The 18,979-nt window shown below is 45.5% G+C and overlaps 1 protein-coding gene across 3 annotated transcripts in view; it reads left to right on the top strand.

Moving 5' to 3' along the window:
* The window catches only part of SLC8A3 (solute carrier family 8 member A3), a 144,789-nt gene that overhangs the window by 114,164 nt on the left and 11,646 nt on the right, over window positions 1-18,979 (top strand). For all 3 annotated transcript variants that reach the window (XM_004055369.4, XM_063697934.1, XM_063697935.1), the window contains one exon: window positions 13,939-14,042. In XM_004055369.4, the coding sequence (XP_004055417.3) occupies window positions 13,939-14,042 (104 nt within the window). The remainder of the gene's footprint in view (window positions 1-13,938; window positions 14,043-18,979) is intronic.

The following is an 18,979-nucleotide window of genomic DNA, read 5'->3' as shown; positions in this document are numbered from 1 at the left end:
AATTCCAACTTTTAAAAATCATTGCATTAAAATATTATTGATCTTGATTACTGAGTTTTTAGGTGTACCCTTAAATGTTGCACCTCTGACTTACTAGTCTCACCCTGATCCCTGTCCTGGATCTATGCCTGTCTGTTCTATATCAGCCTCTTGCTTTGACCATAAGAATAACTTCAGACCTTTAAGCATAAAGGAAATAGGATTTCTGTCTCCCTTCCCCACCTTTGTGAAAATCTCAGCTTCTGCTTTTAAAGTCTATCTCCGAAGTAGTTTGCCTACTATGTTCCTCCCAAGGTCACCAGGTTCTGTGAAACTAGCAGCAGGCTAGATTGTCACATTAGCACAAAGGATCCACTATTCCTGCAGCCGAGCTGGGACAAGCACTTAGGCCCACTGACTCCAACCCTTCAATAGCCTGGGCCCTACGTTGTCTCCAGGTGGTATAAAACAAGAATTTCCCCTTTGACTGGGAGAAGAAGGGAAGAACTCTGAATTGGAAAACAGGTCATTTCGAATTCTCACAGGCAGAAATTTCTGACAACCCCTTTGGGACCCACAATTCAACACACCCCAAATGGGGACAGTAGCTAACATGCAACCTGTAGGCTGTTCTGTCATCCAGTGCCACTGTGCTGCGCACCACCAGGGGGCAGCATTCTCATTGGCTTCTGTGTGTCTGGAGCCCAGTGCAGTTGTGCAACACTGCAGCTTTGCTTTAGTGTAGTCCCTGATGGGTTCAGTCAAGAAAATGTCTATAGAATCAGCTAATCTCCCATGCAGTTAAGTCTCTAATTGAAATATTTTCTCTGCTCAGCCCAGGGACAGCAATCTTTCCTGGATTTGCTATTTACAAGGATCTCTAGAAATTATCCACCAGAAATATGGGCTTTCTCAAAGCTTGAGTGGACAGGGAATTAAGGTGGAAGGCAGGGCGTTTTGACCGCATTTGACCCAAGTCCTGAAGAGCCAGCTCCTCTCTCTTCCTAATTATTAGAAGGTTTTGTTTGGACCCAACGTTTCACGTGTATACAATACAAACTTCTCTCTTTTCTACTTGGATCAAATTTGTTCTCTCAAAATGAGATTCCCAGCAGTGACAGAAGACAAGACAGAGAGATCCAACATCTCTAAAGCCATGAATCAGATAACCAGCCACTTGTTCTCTTCAGTGCTGGGAACAGATACACTGTTAAATAAAATGATTTTATAGATTCTTCTCACTGCCTTTCCAAGAAGGGGATTTATCAGCTTCGGGGCACAGCAATCATTTATTCCCAGACCACTGGCATGCATGTGTATATATATTATATATATATATATATATATATATGTATATATATGTATATATATGTATATATATTTACTTCTCTTGACTTAGAAAAAAGAGAGAATTGGAGTTGTGAATATTCCTGTCTCCCTCACCCCAGCCCCCTTGAAGTGAGTCAGGACAAACTTGGGGCCCAAATGGAGCTGTAAGTAACTGAGTCACATGCAGAGATGAAACCTTCACAGACCCACTGATACGGAGGTTGAAGATTAAATTCCCCTTTGAGAATAACTGGGCAACACTCATATAGAGGCTACTTTCAAGAAGGCCAGATCCTCCCTCTAATGTATAGTGCAACGTTCCTAACCCTCAGCCCACTCCGTCATACCCCCACTCACATGAATACACACATAAGCAGTAATATAAAGCACTTCCCACCATAGGGCAGCAAAGAAGGAGGGAAATCTTTATTATGGAAGAGTGGAAGGAAGGAAGGGAAGGGAAGGGAAGGGAAGGGAAGGGTAGGAGGAAGAATTCTCAGGGTGAGCAGAGGAATGACATGTTTGGGGCATAATGAAGAGAATTGAAGTGCAGAGTTTGTGTGGAAAAATTTGAAAATATCAGGTGGCAGGCCAGGCGTGGTAGCTCACGCCTGTAATCCCAGCACTTTGGGAGGCCAAAGCAGGCAGATCACCTGAGGTCACAAGTTTGAGACTAGCCGGGCCAACATGGCAAAACCCCATCTCGACTAAGAATACAAAAATTAGCTGGGTTTAGTGGCGCATGCCTGTAATCCCAGCTACTCGGGAGGCTGAGGAAGGAGAATCATTTCAGCCTGGGAGGCAAAGGTTGCAGTGAGTTGAGATCATGCTACTACACTTCAGCCTGGGTGAGACAGCTTTCTTTTTTTTCTCTCACAAAAAAAGAAAAGTTCAGGTTGCAGAGATGGACGGATGGATGGTTGGATGGATGGATGGATGGATGGATGGATGGATGGATGGACGGATGGATAGATAGACATAACAGAGAGTTTCCAATTCTTAGGATGAATTGGAATCCTTAAGTCTTTATTCTCTAAGAAAGGAAGGGGAGAATAGAATTTTGTGATTTTAAAATCTTTTCTACCCTGTAGAGCTACCCTACAAGGCATGAAAACCTTAAAAAAAGGCATCTACTTTAAAAGACTAATGTCTAAAAAATTAGAAATTCCCTCATTTTGCCCTGACCTTTGGGAAACAGAGTGAGTGATCCCTTTGAGGTTTTTGGCACTGCCTTGCCTCTGATCATATCCTGAACCCTAGGTCCATAATCATGCAGTTACCTCAGATGTCCCTTTCCCTCTAGCCACAGGTAACACGCTCTCCAGGCACTGGGAAAGTGGGTAATTAGGAAAGCAGAGGGGTACCCATGGGCTGTGATGCCCAGTTATAAACCCAGACATTTCAGAATTAACAGAATGAACATCAAGTCCTCAAATGGGTCTACATCCATAAACATGTCCAGCAGCAGGTCTTTACCGTCAGCAGAGACAAAATGTTCCTACACTTTCCCTAGGGGAAGCCACATCCTCAGTAGGTTATCTCTGATGAGTCCAGCTAGTCACAGGTATGTAGAAGCTGCATGCAGTAAAGGGCTCAAAGGAGGGTCCAGAATAGATACCAAAGCAAAAGGGGAGTCTGTGCACGTTCTCACATGCACCCCGAAACACTCTTTCTGTTCACAAAATAGATGGTGTAGGGTAGTTCCAAGAGATCATTTAGCTCAGGTTCCTGCCTCCATAAAATAAATAAGCCTTCCATATTAGTTGTCTGTTGCTGTGTAGCAAATTGTCAGAAACATAGAGGCTTAAAGCAATACCCATTTATTATCTCGCAAGTTCTGTATCTCAGAAGTCCAGGCAGGCTTGACTGGGTTCTCTGTCCAAGGTCTCGTGAGACTGAAATCAATGTGTTGGCCAGGCTGGGATCTTATCTGGAGGCTCTGAGGACACATACGCTTCCAAGCTCATTCAGGCCATCAGCAGAGTCCCGTCTCTTGTGGCTTGAGGTTGGAGGTCCCCGTTTCCTTGCTGGCTGTCATCCAGGGACCACTCTTTGCACCTACAGGCTGCCTATGTTCCTGTTCACAAGACACTATTCATCTTCAAACCAAAGCAGCATGTAGAATCTTTCTTGTGGCTCGTATCTTTCTGGCTTTCCCTTCTTCTTTAGCCAGAGAAAGTTCTTTGCTTTTAAGGGTTCATGAGATTAAATCAGGCCCACCTGGATAATGTCCCTATTTTAAAGGTAACTGTGATACCATATAACATTTCAGGAGTGATAACAGCACATTCACAGGTTCCAAGGATTAGGGCAGAACATCTTTGGGGGAACATTTTAGAAACTCTGCCTCCCCACTCACCCATAATCCTTTTAAAAGCCAAATCTTGAAGCCTTTTTTTCCCAAAGGCCTTTTTGAATAAGCACATTTATACCTAACTTCATCAGACACCCACCTTGAGCAAACACTAGCATGTGGCAAAATAAGCTGTAAATCAATCAGAACTATTCTTTCCCACCACAATCTTTCTCAAACACATTGGGAGAATCTGACACTGTCAGTGGTATACCAGAGCAGACTCCTACCATCTCACAAGAGCTGACTGTTAAATGTTTAGTAATTGTGCACATTGGTTGTTAAACTATTAGTAGCCTGAAATTGACTATAGTGAGAGTATTTTCACCATGGAAAGCAACCGTTCCAAATCAGGGTTTCTCTTTATTCCTGGAAAGCTGACTTATTAGCTCACCACTGGCTGTAGTCCTTTAGGGGTCATTACTTGACCTCCTGTAGCATGCAGGAATCCTCTCCATGGCCTTTTTTATGCATGGACATCATCCTATTTTTTAATACCAGGAATGGGGTGATCACTCTCTTATAAGCTAGTTCATCTCCCTGATGGAATGGTACGTGGTAGAGTTGAAACCCACCTCCCTGGAACTTCCCACCAACTTCCTTTGGAAGCAGCACTTGTGACAGCCCCAGAACCATTTGGAGTAAGTAGCATTTCCTCCAGGAGACATCTCTCCTCTGGATCCACAAGTCAGTAGTTAGAAGCAAAATCTTTAGAGCCACACTGTTTGAATTCAATTCCCAGCTCTGCCACTTATTTAGTTATAACCTTAGGCAAGTCTCTTAACTTTTCTGGTCCTCTGGTTCTTCATGTGTGGGAATGGGGATAAAAATAGCACCTACCTCATAGGTTATTATGAATATTAAATGAGATAATGTGTGCAGAGAAAATAGCACCTGGTCTGGCCTCTACCTATCTCACAGGTTAGTTGTGAGGATTAAATTACTTAATATAAGCAAAATGTTTAGAGCTCTGCCTAGCACAAAATAAGCACTATGTAAATATTGGTAAGTTAATTTGAAATGTGGTTTCTAGATCTCTCATCATCCTAGTCACCCTACTCTGGATGTACTCCAAAGTCCCTCTCAAGATATAGTGTCAGAATTGACCTAATTAGTCCAGCATTTGGCTGAAACGCTAGACTTTGACGCCAGCCCCCCATCCTTGACTGGCACTAGCATTCAAGCCGCTGCTCCTCTTTCCCTGGGTCTTTAATAGAGTCAGAGCGACTTCTCCAGGGGATCTTTTGGCCATGGACCAGTAGCATCCACACACGCTGGGGCCTTGTTAAAAAGGCAGGCTCTCAGGCCCCACCCCAGACCTACTGAATCAGAATCCACACATTAACAAGATGCTTGGGTGATTCATGTGCACATTAAAGTTTGAGAAGCACCGCTTTCAGGGACGAGATGACACACTTGTTTTAAAGAGAACACCAATTAGAGACCCTAAGCCTTCTCATGGAACAGGGGCCTTCCCCTCAGACCTTGGGAGAGGGGTCAGGGAAATGTCAGTGTTGGGTTGTTGGTGACAGGTGGCGGTGGGGGGTTCAGTCCATGTTCAAAGAGCCAGAAACCTGGCAGGGGAAGAGATGGGGCAGTGACACCCAACCGGAAAAATAAAGGAAACTACAAGAAGAACCCAGCTAAGAGATGCGAGGCTTCTGAAAGCTCCCATGGAAAGGTTCGCAGCTCCTCCACCTGCTCGGTCCGGCTGCCCCAGGTCAAGGAAGCTCTGTGAGTGTTAGCTGACCCGGAGCAGCAAGGATACATTCAGAAGTGATGAAAGGGAACGCTTCTTGACAGGGTAAAGAGTCATTCAGTAGGAATGAGACAGGAAGAGGTCACAGAGTCAGAAGCCCAGCCTGTACTCAGAGATTATTTCTGGCATGGGAGGGCCGAAGGGTTAGGAGGCCACCTACTCACGATACAATACAGAGGCAGATCCACTTATTACCTGCCTGTGCTGCTGGGATTTCAGTGTGGAAATTCTGTGCTTCCTCACTGTGGCTGCAGCTTGGGAATGACATCCAGAGCTTACCCACCTGCATAAGAAATAAGCTATAGGTGTAATAGGGGGACATAGGCTAAAATCCTAGCTCAGCTGCTTAATAGCTGTGCGACTGAGCAAGTTACTTAACCTCTTTGAGCATCTGTTTTCTCATCTTTAAAATGGAAGTAATCACAATTGGCCAGGCCCAGTGGCTCACACCTATAATCCCAGCACTTTGGAAGGCCAAGGCCAGTGGATTGCTTGAGCCCAAGAGTTTGAGACCAGCATGGTGACACCTCGTCTCTAGAAAAAATACAAAAATTGGCCAGGCATGGTGGCAGGTGCCTGTAGTCTTAGCTACTCGGTAGGCTGAGGTGGGAAGATCATATGAGCCCGGGAGGTTGAGGCTGTGGTGAGCCAGATTGTGCCACTGCAATCTAGCCTGGGAGACAGAGTGAGACTGTGTCTCAAAAATAAATAAATAAAATAATAATATCTATGTTAATAAAGCAGAAATAAGAATGAAATAAGAGGCCTGACATGGTGACTTATGCCTGTAATCCCAGCACTTTGGGAGGTCAGGGTGAGAGGATCACTTGAGCCCAGGAGTTCAAGATCAGCCTGGGCAACTTAGTGAGGTCCCATCTCTACCAATAATAATTTTTAAAAAATTAGCTGGGCATGGTGGCATGCACCCGTGGCCCCAGCTACTCAAGAGGCTGAGGCAGGAGGACGGCCTGAGCACAGGAGGTTGAGGCTGCAGTGAGTCATGATCACACCACTGCACTCCGGCCTGGGTGACAGAGTGAGACCCTGTCTCAATAAATAAATAAGAAGAATGAAATAAGAAAGTTCTTCTTATGGTTCTCATGGTGGTGAACACAATGTAAGCATATATATTATCTTAGAATTCTTCCTTCCTGTATAAAGAAGGCCTCCTCCAATGTATTAATCATCCGTTCAACTAATAAATGCTGCTTACTCCCACTTTCACTCTAAAGGAACTCAATGGCTAAAGAGAACCCTTCCCCTTTGCAGTACCCTGAGGATCAGAGGCCTGATTTGAATGTCCTCGATGCAAAGGACTATTTCAAAAGGCCAGCCAGGCGGCCCAGACATGTATTTCTAATCATCTCCAGGTTGTTTGATAGAAGATCTCCTGGGAGCAGCTTTCCCCAGCAGCTCAGCCAGGTCTGTTCTGGGAAGGCTGTGTGCTTTGGCACCTCCCTTGGCAGAAAGCTTGGAGGAAAGGCAGGTGCAGGTCCTGGAGCCTCTGACAGCATTACTGGCTCTAGGAGTAGCTGCTCAGGATAATCTGTCCCCATGACCATTAAGTAACTGCCACTGTGCGGGAAGAAGAACTGGAAATGGGGGGCCCAAAAAAATCTGAAAACCCTCACTTGAACCAGTAAGTTATATCCTGGGTTGCTGTTGGAGAGAGCTTCCTTGGAGTAGACAAATGTGGTATGTTAAGTAAACTGGGGATCTAGGTTTGATGATACTGGGTCTGCAGCTTCTTTGTCCCACTGAAAATCCTCGGGCATTCCATGAAAGTAGCCTTCAAAATATTTTTGTCTCTAATGACATATTTTTGCTGCAAAAAGATGAGTGGATTCATTTTATGAAGTCTCAAGTGTGTTAGAAATTCACCATGAGTCACTCAGCAAGTTATGTTTGAGGGCCTTCTGTATGCCAGGCACTGTGCTGGGCACTGGGACTACTGTAGCAAGTCAGATAGACAAGAACTTGCTTGATCTTGGAAGTAAGCAGGGTGGGGTCTGGTTAGTCCTTGAATTGGAGACTGCCTGGAGATACTGGATGCTGCAAGTTTTTGAAAAAAGACAAGTTCTCTGTACTTGCAGAGCTTATATCCAGTAACTAACTAACTAACTTCAGGCTGTGTTGAGTGACCGAAAGTGGTGGAGCCGGGAGTCCTCTAGATAAGGTAGCCATGGAAGGCCTCTCCGAAGAGGTGATAAGTTTACTCAGAGACCCAAACAATCAGGATAAGCACAGACCCCGGTGAAGAGCATCCTAGGCAGAGGGGATAGCAAGGGGATTGCCCTTAGGTGGGAAAGGGCTTGATTTGAGGACTGGGAAGACCAGTGTGTCTAGGACACATAAGCAAGGGGAGGACGTTATGAACGAGGTCTGAGAGGTCAGCAGCGACTGGATCATGCAAGCTCCCATAGGCCATGGTAAGGGCTCTGTGTGTACTACAATTACGGGATGGATGATAGGACCTGGGCTGCATTTTTAATAGTTAACCCTGGCTATAATGTGGGGAAGGGATTGAAGAAAGAGGGCAAAGGCAGGAACAGGAAAATCTCTTAGGAGGCTACTGCAAAGCCCAAGGGAGAGGTGATGGTGTTTTGTTGTTGTTGTTGTTTGTTTTGTTTTGTTTTGTTTTGCTTTGAGAAGGAGTCTCACTCTGTCGCCCAGGCTGGAGTGCAGTGGCACAATCTCGGCTCACTGCAACCTCCGCCTCTTGGGTTCAAGCAATTCTCCTGCCTCAGTCTCCCAAGTAACTGGGATTACAGGCATGCACCACCATGGCTGGCTAATTTTTGTATTTTCAGTAGAGACAGAGTTTCACCATGTTGGTCAGGCTGGTCTTGAGCTCCTGACCTCAAGCGATCCACCCGCCTTGGCCTTCCAAAGCACTGGGATTACAGGTGTGAGGCACCGCGCTGGCCAAGTGATGGTGTTTTGATCTGGGTCTTAAAGGCAGAAGGAAGGGGGGTAGTAAATTAACTGTGCTGGGGAAGAGAGGGAGGCCTGAGAGCGAGGAAAGAATGAGGGGTGATTCCAGGGGTGGGCAATTTGTTAGATGATGGTGCCATTGACAGAAATGGGAAAGAACAAGTTTGGAAAGAAAACTCAAGATCTGGCTGGTGACTTGTATTAAACTTAAAGCCCCATTTGTGACTTGAGCAGAAGTAAGGACTTTCTCCAGTGTTCAAGAGCTGGAAGGGATTTTTCTAGCCTCCAGGCAAGGTAATACCGTAAGTCCCAACAGTGATGCCCTCCCTGGGAATGATCTCAATGGGAGAATCCTATACCCTGCCTCCTCCATTCATTCCTTGCTCTGATGGTGGTTTTGGCTGGCTAACCTAAGTTACTCTTGCCACTAGTTAACACCTGTCCTTATTTCTCTTGTCCCCACCTAAGATGTCAATCAAAACAGCACGAGCCATGCTATGTCATATGACATGTTGTCTGTCCAGCCCAGAGCTTGTTGCTGATGGGGGCACGGACTAGATTTTGAGAGAAATCTCTCTGTTACCACCCTTAACATTCCAACCCCCTCTAATAGCCCATTTAGGATTTATCATACTGTTTTATCCAAACCTATCATGACCTGATTTCTATTTCCAGCTTGAACCACCCCTTGGGTCACCAACTGTACTTATTGAGTTTCCCTAGTTTTCTGAATTAATGACTGAAGATGATAAGCTTCCCTTACATATTACTCTCAAACCACCAAACTGGGATTGTTGTTACTCTTAGTGATAATGGTTGCTATTTATGAAACTTTTAATAGGGAACACAAACCCTGCCCAGAAATTCATATAAATTATTTCATTTAAGAACATCACAAAGTAGGTGCTATTATTCGACCTTACACATGAGACTTGAAGAACTTTAGAGCATTGCCCAAGGTCACCCAGCTAGTGAGGGGTGGAGGCGGGATTTGAATCCAGGTCATCTGTCTCCATTACCTGGTAGAAGGAAGGCCAAAGCATCATGGCCTTTCACAAGTTGAAGAGCCACGGGCTTTCTACTGTAGCCAGCCACGTTTTTCCGTGACTGGGGTGGGTGTGGCAAGTGATGAGGGTTTGGAGTTCATGTGGTGGGGTGGTAGGGACCAGGTGTCTTGGTATCTGCTGTTGCATTCACTTCAGGAGCAAAGGACCAGATCTGATTCTGCAGGATCAACAATATGGACACTGCAGGCTCTGTAGACATCCAAAGCTCTAATGGTGACTTGGGGAAGCTCAGGAGGGCAGGGAGGTTGTCCCCATTTAGAATGTAAAGATTCCTATTTTATAAAAAAGAAAAAAAGGAGGTGCTGAAGGCCTCAGTCTCCTCCAACAAAGCCAGGCTGCGGGGTAGCAGAGTCTCAAAGGGTGCAGGCCCATGGCCACTGCCCAGGGCTCCTGCTCAGGCCTCCTCACTCCCACAACTGAGGGGAAACCCAGTTCCACACCCACCCACCTAGCAGTGTCTCACACCCACCGGGAGAGGTCTAAACATCTTCCCTGGGAAATGGTCCCAAAATGTCCCTGCAGTAAGCAACCATCTGGAGAGGCCCAGGTCTACATCTCTTTTTAAAGCTCCAATAAATAAATAAATGAAGGAAGAAAAAAAGAAGAAGAAATGCAGAACAGGGTGACTAAAATTGGCATGTATTTTTAAACGTTTATATTAACAAACTAACACCTTTTAACATGAAAAGCAATATAATTGTGCTAGCCACAAAATCATCGTAGGACTGAGAAAGGAATCGTAATTCTGAGAGCCCTAGAGTTAATGTGATCCAGCTGGCTCATCCCTGTGACTGCAGAAGCCTGTTTGGAGATAGTGTCAGTAGCTTTTCAGGCCCTCTGTGAATTGCCAGAATGTGTGACATGAGCCAAATTTCCCCCCGGCACCCGCCCCGCCGCCACCACCACCCCCGACCCAACCCTCCCGCCGGCTCCCATGGAATAGTCACTGCCATACAGAAAAAGAGAAGTTCTACTATTTCTGGGCAAGATTTCCACAAACCAGTTTGTCCCTTTCTGCTTTCATGAAATAAACCATTTGGATCAACGTCAGCTGATTGCAAAAATTTTCCCTTGTCTCAAAAGCAAGACTGATAAGGAAGCAAACATGGGAGGACCTTAGTGGCCGAGCCTTTATGTGTATGTTATTTCATTGCTCTCATAACTGCCCTGGGATGCTGTAAGCATGATTCATCCTGTTTGTTTATCAGTTAAATTATTTATCCAAGATTACATAGCCTATCCAGGATTAGAACTCAGAGCCCTCGGCTGTGAAGCTTGAGCTCTTTCTTTTCAGTCTTCAAATATGATCATGCCATGAAGCAGCACAAAGCCCAGGAGGAGCCCAGTGAGGCTGGAGGGGTCCACTGGCAGCCACTCTCCTCCGTGCCCCTGTGGTGTTGGGGCAAACTTGGACCTTTCTGAATCTTTTAACTGTTTCCTTCTCTTCCCGTTTTTGTCTCCTGGCTGACTTGTCCTACACTCTACTCCTTGCTTATGATACTTATTTTTCCATCCACAGCAAAACAATTCACATCAAGGTAATTGATGATGAGGCGTATGAGAAAAACAAGAATTACTTCATTGAGATGATGGGCCCCCGCATGGTGGATATGAGTTTTCAGAAAGGTGTAGTACCCTGTCCTCCACACTAACACTAACATTCTTCTCTCCTCTTGTTTCTTCCTCTCCAACCCATTTGTCTCCTCCTCCTCTTGTCTTCCACCTCTCTGGTTCCCTTTCCCTTGTCTCCTCTCTTGCTCTCTCTCCTGCTCTCTTTTCACTCTCCCTCTCCTCTGTCCTCTCTCTGCCCCCAGCTCTGTCCTAACACCTGCCAGCCTGACACATGGCATCCATACGAGGGATGCTCAAGACCAGTGGTAATTGTTCTGGGATAAGGAAATGCGTATGGGGAAAGAAAGCCAAAATGCTGGAGTATCATGTGCGGCTCTTGGCTTCTCCAGAATGGCTGGGTATAAAGGGGGGAAAAGGAACCACATAGCCCAGCACCAGGCAGAAGAGCAGCACTGAGAAACAGGCTCTCAGCACAAATTTCCACGGGGCAGTTATTCTCAGGGCTAAACTTAGAGTCCCAGGAAGTTGAGAATCAATGTATTTGGATTATAGTTCATTCCCCTCCCAAAAGCAGGCTTTAGGAGCCACCTTATCTGCCATGTTGCTACTATCAAGACTTGTTTCTCCTCCTGACCTTGAGGAAGCTGAAAGTATAGGTTTGAGTTCCAGATCTAGGTCAAATATCCATTTGTCTTCCTATGTTTTTCCTATTAAGAACACCCAGGTGTGGAGGCAGAGAGTTAGAATAGTGGTGGAGATCATCCTGACCCAAATGGAAGCTTCCCCAAGGGGTCCATGGGGCTTCTCAGAGTGGATGGAATCTTTGCCTTCAACTTCAATGACCCCATACATCCCATGGCCTCCAACAGACAAGTCAAAAAGTCCTTTCCTGAATAGATCATACTGTGGAGCAGGGAGCTGCCAGTACTGAGGGCAATGTTCCTTCCCCTTCCAAGCTGTCCCTCATGCCCTCCAGTACATGCCTGTTGTCACAGAGCACCCCAATCCCATCCCACAGCAGAGTTCCTGCAGCAGAAAAACAGGCTCACACCTTGTAGACAGCCCTGGGGTCCCATATCTAGGGCCAACAGAAATATTCCCAAAAAAATGCCTCTTGACAATCAGTGAGCTTTGTCTTTTGTCCACTGAGCAAGGTATAAAAAGATGTCGAAAGAAGTACCCAAAAAGGTAATAAAAATGTACAGTCGTGTATCACTTAGCAATAAGGATACATTCTGAGGAATGTGTCCTTAAGCAATTTTGTCACCGTGGGAAAATTATAGAGTGTACTTTCACAAACCTAGATGGTGTAGCCTACAACACACCTGGACTATGTGGGCCTATTGCTCCTAGGCTACAAACCTGTACAGCATGTGCTTGTACTGAATATTGCAGGCAACTGTAGCACAATGGTATTTGTGTATCTAACACATCTAGACATAGAAAAGGCACAGTAAAAATATCATAGTATATAGCCTTATGGGACCACTACTGTAGATGTGGTCTGTCATTGAGTGAAACGTTTTTATGTAGCATGTGACTGTACTTGTAAAGTACACACACCACAAATGCACAGCAAGTCCTGTGCCCTACAAGCCCCTTTGGGTCAGTCTACTACATTATAAATGGCAAAGCCGAGCACGCCCACAGAAGGTAGCAGGAACATCAGAGGATCTGAAGAGACATTTAGGTAAATGCTCTTTACCCTTTAGAGCATTTAGTTCTTAGGCCTCCCCTCCCCCAATCTCCCCCCGCCCCCCGCCAAAAAGAAAAAGAAAAAGAAAGCAGAAAATTACAATTCTGGCTCACTAGTAGGACCTGCTAGCCACCATTGTGATTCCATGAAGGACCAGAAGAACCCATATAGGAAGAATCAGGCCCTCATGGCAACCTCTCCACATGACAAAGAGCCAGTCTTTGGAGGGCAGTGAATTTCAAGGAAACTTTTCTTCCCTGGGTGACTTGTTTTTAAAAGATGTTATGTTTTGTTGAGATACCCAGAGATGAACAGAAACTTCCATCACCTTGTGCCCCAGACCCATGATAATTCACATTGAGGAAACCAGTTTTGGAACACATCACCCCTAAGTGATAGAAGCCCAAAGGTGATTTAGAATTTGATGATTTACATCATTTTCTTCACATTTTCCCAGAAGTGCATCAGCTGTAAATAGTAAAGGATTCCTATGTAATATTGTGGTTAATACATATTTATTTTAGTTCCCACCACTGAAGCCCTATGAGATAAAGAATGAGAAAGATCACACAATTCTACCTCCCTTTCTTCTCTCTCTCTCTCTTTCTCTTTCTCTCTCACTCTCTCTCTCTCCCTCTTCTCTTCCTCTGTCTGGTTTTCCTTCCTCATAAATACTTTTCTTTTAAAATTTTCTTTCTGAAACTCACAATGGAAGTGAGTATAGACATAAAGAAGGGACACAAGCCCTGGGTTCTGTTGACATATTCCCTGTTGTGGGAAGACCCTGGGTTATTCCCAGTGGGTTAGTAGTTTACCTGTTGCCCAGAGAAATGCCATTGTTATCATGTGACACCCAGTGGAATGTGCTGCCTGACTCACTTCCTGCTAACTGTTGGCAAGGTCTAAAATGACTCCTCCTCACCATTACCCGCCTTCTGCCTTCTCCTCCCCTTCTGTCCTCTCCTCCCCTTCTGTCCTTCTGGCTCCCTTCCTTTGCCCACCTTTCCTTGCCTCCTGGCTCCCTGCCCCCTCACCCGTAAGAACAACTATGACCAAGAAGACAAGAAAAACTAAGACCATTTATTACCTGAGAACAACACAATCCACCATGGTCCTGTCGAAAGCCACCATGGTGGGACTGGACTGCATGTGCCAGGAATGATGGGGAATGATTTTAAAGGCTGTGCTCCAGGTGACCAACCAATCTACCGACCCAGTCGACACACTCTCTCTCTTGTTGTCCCTACAGGAAAACCATAAGGGTTAAAATAGTAGATGAGGAGGAATACGAAAGGCAAGAGAATTTCTTCATTGCCCTTGGTGAACCGAAATGGATGGAACGTGGAATATCAGGTGTGAGATTCTCTAAAAACAAAACAACAAAAAAAAAGAAAGAAAAATTAAAACAAACTGAAAAACAACAACAAAAAAGAAAAAGCAACTATATTTTTGTCTCCCTCCTTTTCTTCCCTTCTCCTCCTTTCTCTTTCTGACCAATGGATTTTTTTATTCTTTTCCCTCCTGTATTCTCGCTCTCACCCTGTTTCGGTATCATCTCTGCCTTCTTAGCCTTAGCTTATTCCAAATTCCTCCTTTACCGCCTTCTGGGCAGCACTGCAGCCTCAACTCCTCATTACCCTAATGAGTTATTTCCCTGTTTTGCTACAATTTTCAATTATTCAATTGCCATGGGCCCCTGCACTCTCCCCCACCCCACCCCTACACTGTAACCTGTAAATGTGAAAATTCCTTGGTGGGTGGGGAGGAGAAGAAAAAAAAGGAATGTGATGCGATGCATGCCTGTGCCCCTTCCTGCCTTCCTCCCCTGCCACCCCTCACTCTTTAGCCTGGATTGAATGTGGGAGGGTCTGGGATGGGGGTTGGGGCCTGGGTTGCAATGATGCTTTGACAGTTTTCTGCTGCATTCCCCAACTTCCTTTGGACGCTTGGCAGGTTATTCACTTGTAGAGTGGCCCATAGGCCCCTCTGCCCTTCGAGGAGGTAAGTGTATTTTCTAGCTGTTTCACAGTTGGGCAGACCGTGGCATGGGAAAGTGTACCAATTGTCAGAGGCCACGGCTTCTGAGAGCTCTCAGAGAGAGAGTTGACTTCTGGGGTAATCATGCAATCTGGAATCCTGAGCTATTCTTCCTCCTCTGGGCATCCCACCCCATCCCATTCTACGTTCCTAGCCCAAGGCTGGGTGCCTTACTCAGGCTACTTTGGGACAATGCAACCTCTAAAGCAGAAAATTGAGAGTTCCTGAAGGGAAGGAAATAGTTCCAGGTATGAAAATTCCCATAGCCAGGGGCCCCAGAAAAGGACTGACATTGGGCAGGCCTGGAGTGTTGACTTGTGGATTTTCCAACAGAAGAGACTCTAAATGATGCAGTTGGTGCTGATCCCTGACAGACAGGTGTTGGAGAGGTCACAGATGTCTGCCTTTGCTTGGCATCTGCAAGAGAACGTATCACCCAGATCCTAAGATAGCCCTCATCCCACACTAGAGAAGTGGCCTCATCTCCTGCTTTCCTCAGGACCTGCATCTGAGAATACCTGCCAGGGGCTCATCCCTAAGGGACTGATTATGTTGCAACCAGGGTAGAAGTAAGGAAGGATTTCTCCCCTTGAAGAAAATGATTGGAAGCCACTACTTTGAATGGCTTCCAATCATTTGGAGGCATAGATGTGGGAATGGGTTAGGGTGCTCCTGGGAAATAACAAGAGGACGTTCACACTCCCATTCAGGAGAGATATGCTGCGGGGAGCCTCCTAGCAAATGAAGCAGTGAAATCCACCTGTTTGTCAAAAAGGGGTGATCATACTGCAATTAGTTCATATTCATGTGACAAAGAGCAGCATAAAACTTTCCACACGAGGACAGATCTAAGAGATTCAGCAACAACATTCCCAAAGGATCCTCTACAGGTCTTCTCAGTGTGATTGGTCAGTTCTCATTGTCTGCTGGGGACTCTCCTGCAGAGCTGACCACTTCTGTGCCTGCACTGGTTTGGACACACCTGATGCTCTAGGGGCAGAACTCCTCTCCTTCTTCATTGCTGGTTCTCTTCGTCACCACTCAATAAAACGTTGCCCTCAGCCTGACTGCCAAAAAGTGCTGGAAGAAAGAAATTATCTCTGGTTCTATTGTTTCCCACATTGTATTCTTGCCCAACTTCCAGTTCCTGCCACCAACAATATTCTCAGAGGTTGCCTCAGCACCTGCCCTACCTCATTCCCACCTCCCTTGAGCATTTATTCCATGTATTCATAATTGGTTGGAAGCAGCAGATACCCAAGGCCAATTGTAAGTCACCTTCATCAGTTTCCACAGTCCAAGCTACTTAGATGCAAATGAAAGCAGCATCTGTACAGTGCACAGGAAGGAAGGCAGTGGTTCCAGACAACAGGAAGAGATTGGAAGTCCATATATGCCTTTATTCCACCAGTAAAAAGGTTCTTCTCTTATGCCTCCCTTAAAACCTCTACCAACAGCAGGACAGAGAGTGACCCAAGATAAGTCTTCAAGAGACCTAACCAAATGCAAATGTCTTTGGCTAATCCCCATTTAAGGACATCTTCCTGTTTTGCACTGGATTCTTTGTCCAAGGAAATGTCAGCAATGCCCTCGTGGAGGGAGTAGGTGAGAAGACAAGGATTTCAGCAAGCTATCTGTGTGGTGTGCCCCCAGATCTCCCCAGTGACCGAGATGCCAAGATGAACAGTGCCAAGAAGAAATGTGTCAATTTTCCAGCTGCCTATTTTATTGTCTATGTTTTCTAGGCGGTTAATTTCCAGTTTCCTCAGTACTTTCCGTATTTTGACATTAGACCATAAGGTGAAAGGTCATAAAACCTGATTGTCTAGACTCAGAAGCAAATGGAAACCCATCCAAATTTCCAGAATTCCCTGCTGTTCTCAGAGTGAGAAACAGAACAGTGGAAATTGCTTTTCATTATCACTACTGCATGGGAGAGTCTGAAACATTCAGAATGGCATAGTCTTTGCATGGTCAAAATGACAATTGCATTAAAAAAATGAAAGACTGGATTTGAAATAGGAGACTCTATTTTTGGCAAACAAAACAGACTTCAGAGTTGAGATTAAAAGCTCTGGATGAGCTGGGGGATGGAAAAAAGGGAAGGAAAAAAGGGAGACTGAATAGGAAACACAGTTGCTCTGGAGTCTAGAAGTGGACTTCCGAGAGCAACACTGAGCAACATAATCAAGACTGTTGGGCCTGGGCCTGGACATTGGAAGCCTTCAGATAGAAAGGAAAGCTCTCTGTCTCTCTCTCTCTCTGAAGAATGGGGCCTGTTTGGTCCTCCTTTTTCGACATCCATGGGCTCATATTGACAAGCTGCCCAGATGCTTCCTAATTACTCACAGTCCCTGGAGTGTCTGAGCAGGAATAAATGACTCTCACCTGACCCAGGGGATCAATACAGGGGAAAGTTCAGCTCCAGCTTCTCTCATGAGCAGCAGCAGGAAAAACACCCTCGAGGTATTTTGTCAGTCAAAGCTGGCCTACCCAGATCTTGCTGACCCATCTATAACTGCTGAGCAGAAAGTCTTGGATTCATGGAGACAATGACCAGAGAATGATGGAATTCCAGCCAACTGCAGGCCTTCTCACTACTCTAGGGATGGGCCAGATGTTCGGTGGCATGTATGAGTGAAAACCAGGCCATCAGGGACCTTTCTGGAAGAGCTGCCTTTGTCTGACCCACCTGTGTTCATTTATGTGCTGGGATCTCTGATCTCCCCTGGAACTTGGGGGAAGCTCTTCCATGCAAACTCCTGGAAGGAGCAGAATAAACAAGCTCTTGCCTATCTATCTATCTATCTATCTATCTATCTATCTCTCTATCTGCATATCTATATCTATCTATCTCAATGTAGTGAGGAAAGCCATTGATCCATTAACCTTTGGAATTCTACATGGGAGATACCTAAAAAAGTGAACTGCCTTGTTTATGTATCATGCAGACTCTGGATCCACATATATCTCAGTGGCTGTGAATATAGGATGATTGATCACAGGCCTGAGTTGCATTCCTACAGATTCTTAGGAAAAAAAATGATTCACAGACATGTCCCCCCTGGTTCCCCCACAACACACACTCCTTCCTCAGCAATCTCTATCAGTCACCAACTACACGATGAATATGTGGCAAGCTCTTCCCAGACCTTTATCTGAGAGCCAAGGAGTGAGGGGCTGTACTAAGATACCATAGAAATGAAAATGTGGTGTGTCACAAGAGTTTCCTTAATTCTTAGATCTTAAACTCTAAGAGGGTTCAGCATAAGTACAAATTCAAGGGCTAGAGACAACCTGTATTGGGTGTGTCTTTAACTCAGTTTCCCAATCCACATAGGGACCTTGCATTTGTCATCTCTCATCTATGTATAGCTGTTGGTATGACAGTTTCTCTGTTCCAGAATACCTGAACTCTGACTTAGCCTGTCCTTTCTGAAACAGAAAGATCACCCAACCAGAGATCTATGAGATCTATGGAAAAGACAGTTGCCAAAATAGACAGCAAACAGCCAAACTTAATTGAACACTACCACATGCAGGGACTTTGCTAAGCAGAGGTGATACAAAATGGGAGGAGCCCATAGCCCTAACTTCCAGGATATATCTATGGTAAAGGCAAACCATTCAAGGAAAACATTCTGCAGGACTTACCTTTTTGCTAAGTCATTCTTTTAGGGGAAATCAAAGTTCTAGTCAACGTGGCAGCTAGGAAGGCATTTGTGGTGACAGAAACCTTATGGGCACTGAGAAGCTGAACATGAGTTCAGCTAAGTCGTTAGGGATGGAAGACATAGACCTGGGCACTGTTCCACTCTTGCACAATGCTACCCATTTCCTTGAGCTCCCATTCAAGCCCCATGGTCATTTTTGCCACTCATAAGTTAGCTACTCTGGCAGGGTTGCAACTTACACAGTTTTCATGATAACTGGATTCTCACTCCTTTTTTTACAGAATGGATGTGATAACCTGGTATCCTACACAGTCATGAGTGACCAACCCACCCATTTGGTTCCCCATCCTCATTCCTCCATTCCTAGCCCTTAGAGTAGCCGGGAAAGCATGGGAGCAAATGCCCTTACCAGGGCCCTGGTGCTCAGCAGCCTCTCCGGCTGCTCACACCTCTTGCTGCTGCTCTGTGCATGCTCCAAAGGCTGCTTTTTGCATATGGCTGCTGAGCTCTCACCTACTAAGCTCTCTGCTTTCCTTATGCTGCCAGCAACCACAAAACCTGGTGATACTTTCAAGATGG

Source organism: Gorilla gorilla, chromosome 15, assembly GCF_029281585.2.
Source record: "Gorilla gorilla gorilla isolate KB3781 chromosome 15, NHGRI_mGorGor1-v2.1_pri, whole genome shotgun sequence".
Taxonomy (NCBI): Eukaryota; Metazoa; Chordata; class Mammalia; order Primates; family Hominidae; genus Gorilla; species Gorilla gorilla.
This window is presented reverse-complemented; position numbering and strand designations above follow the sequence as displayed.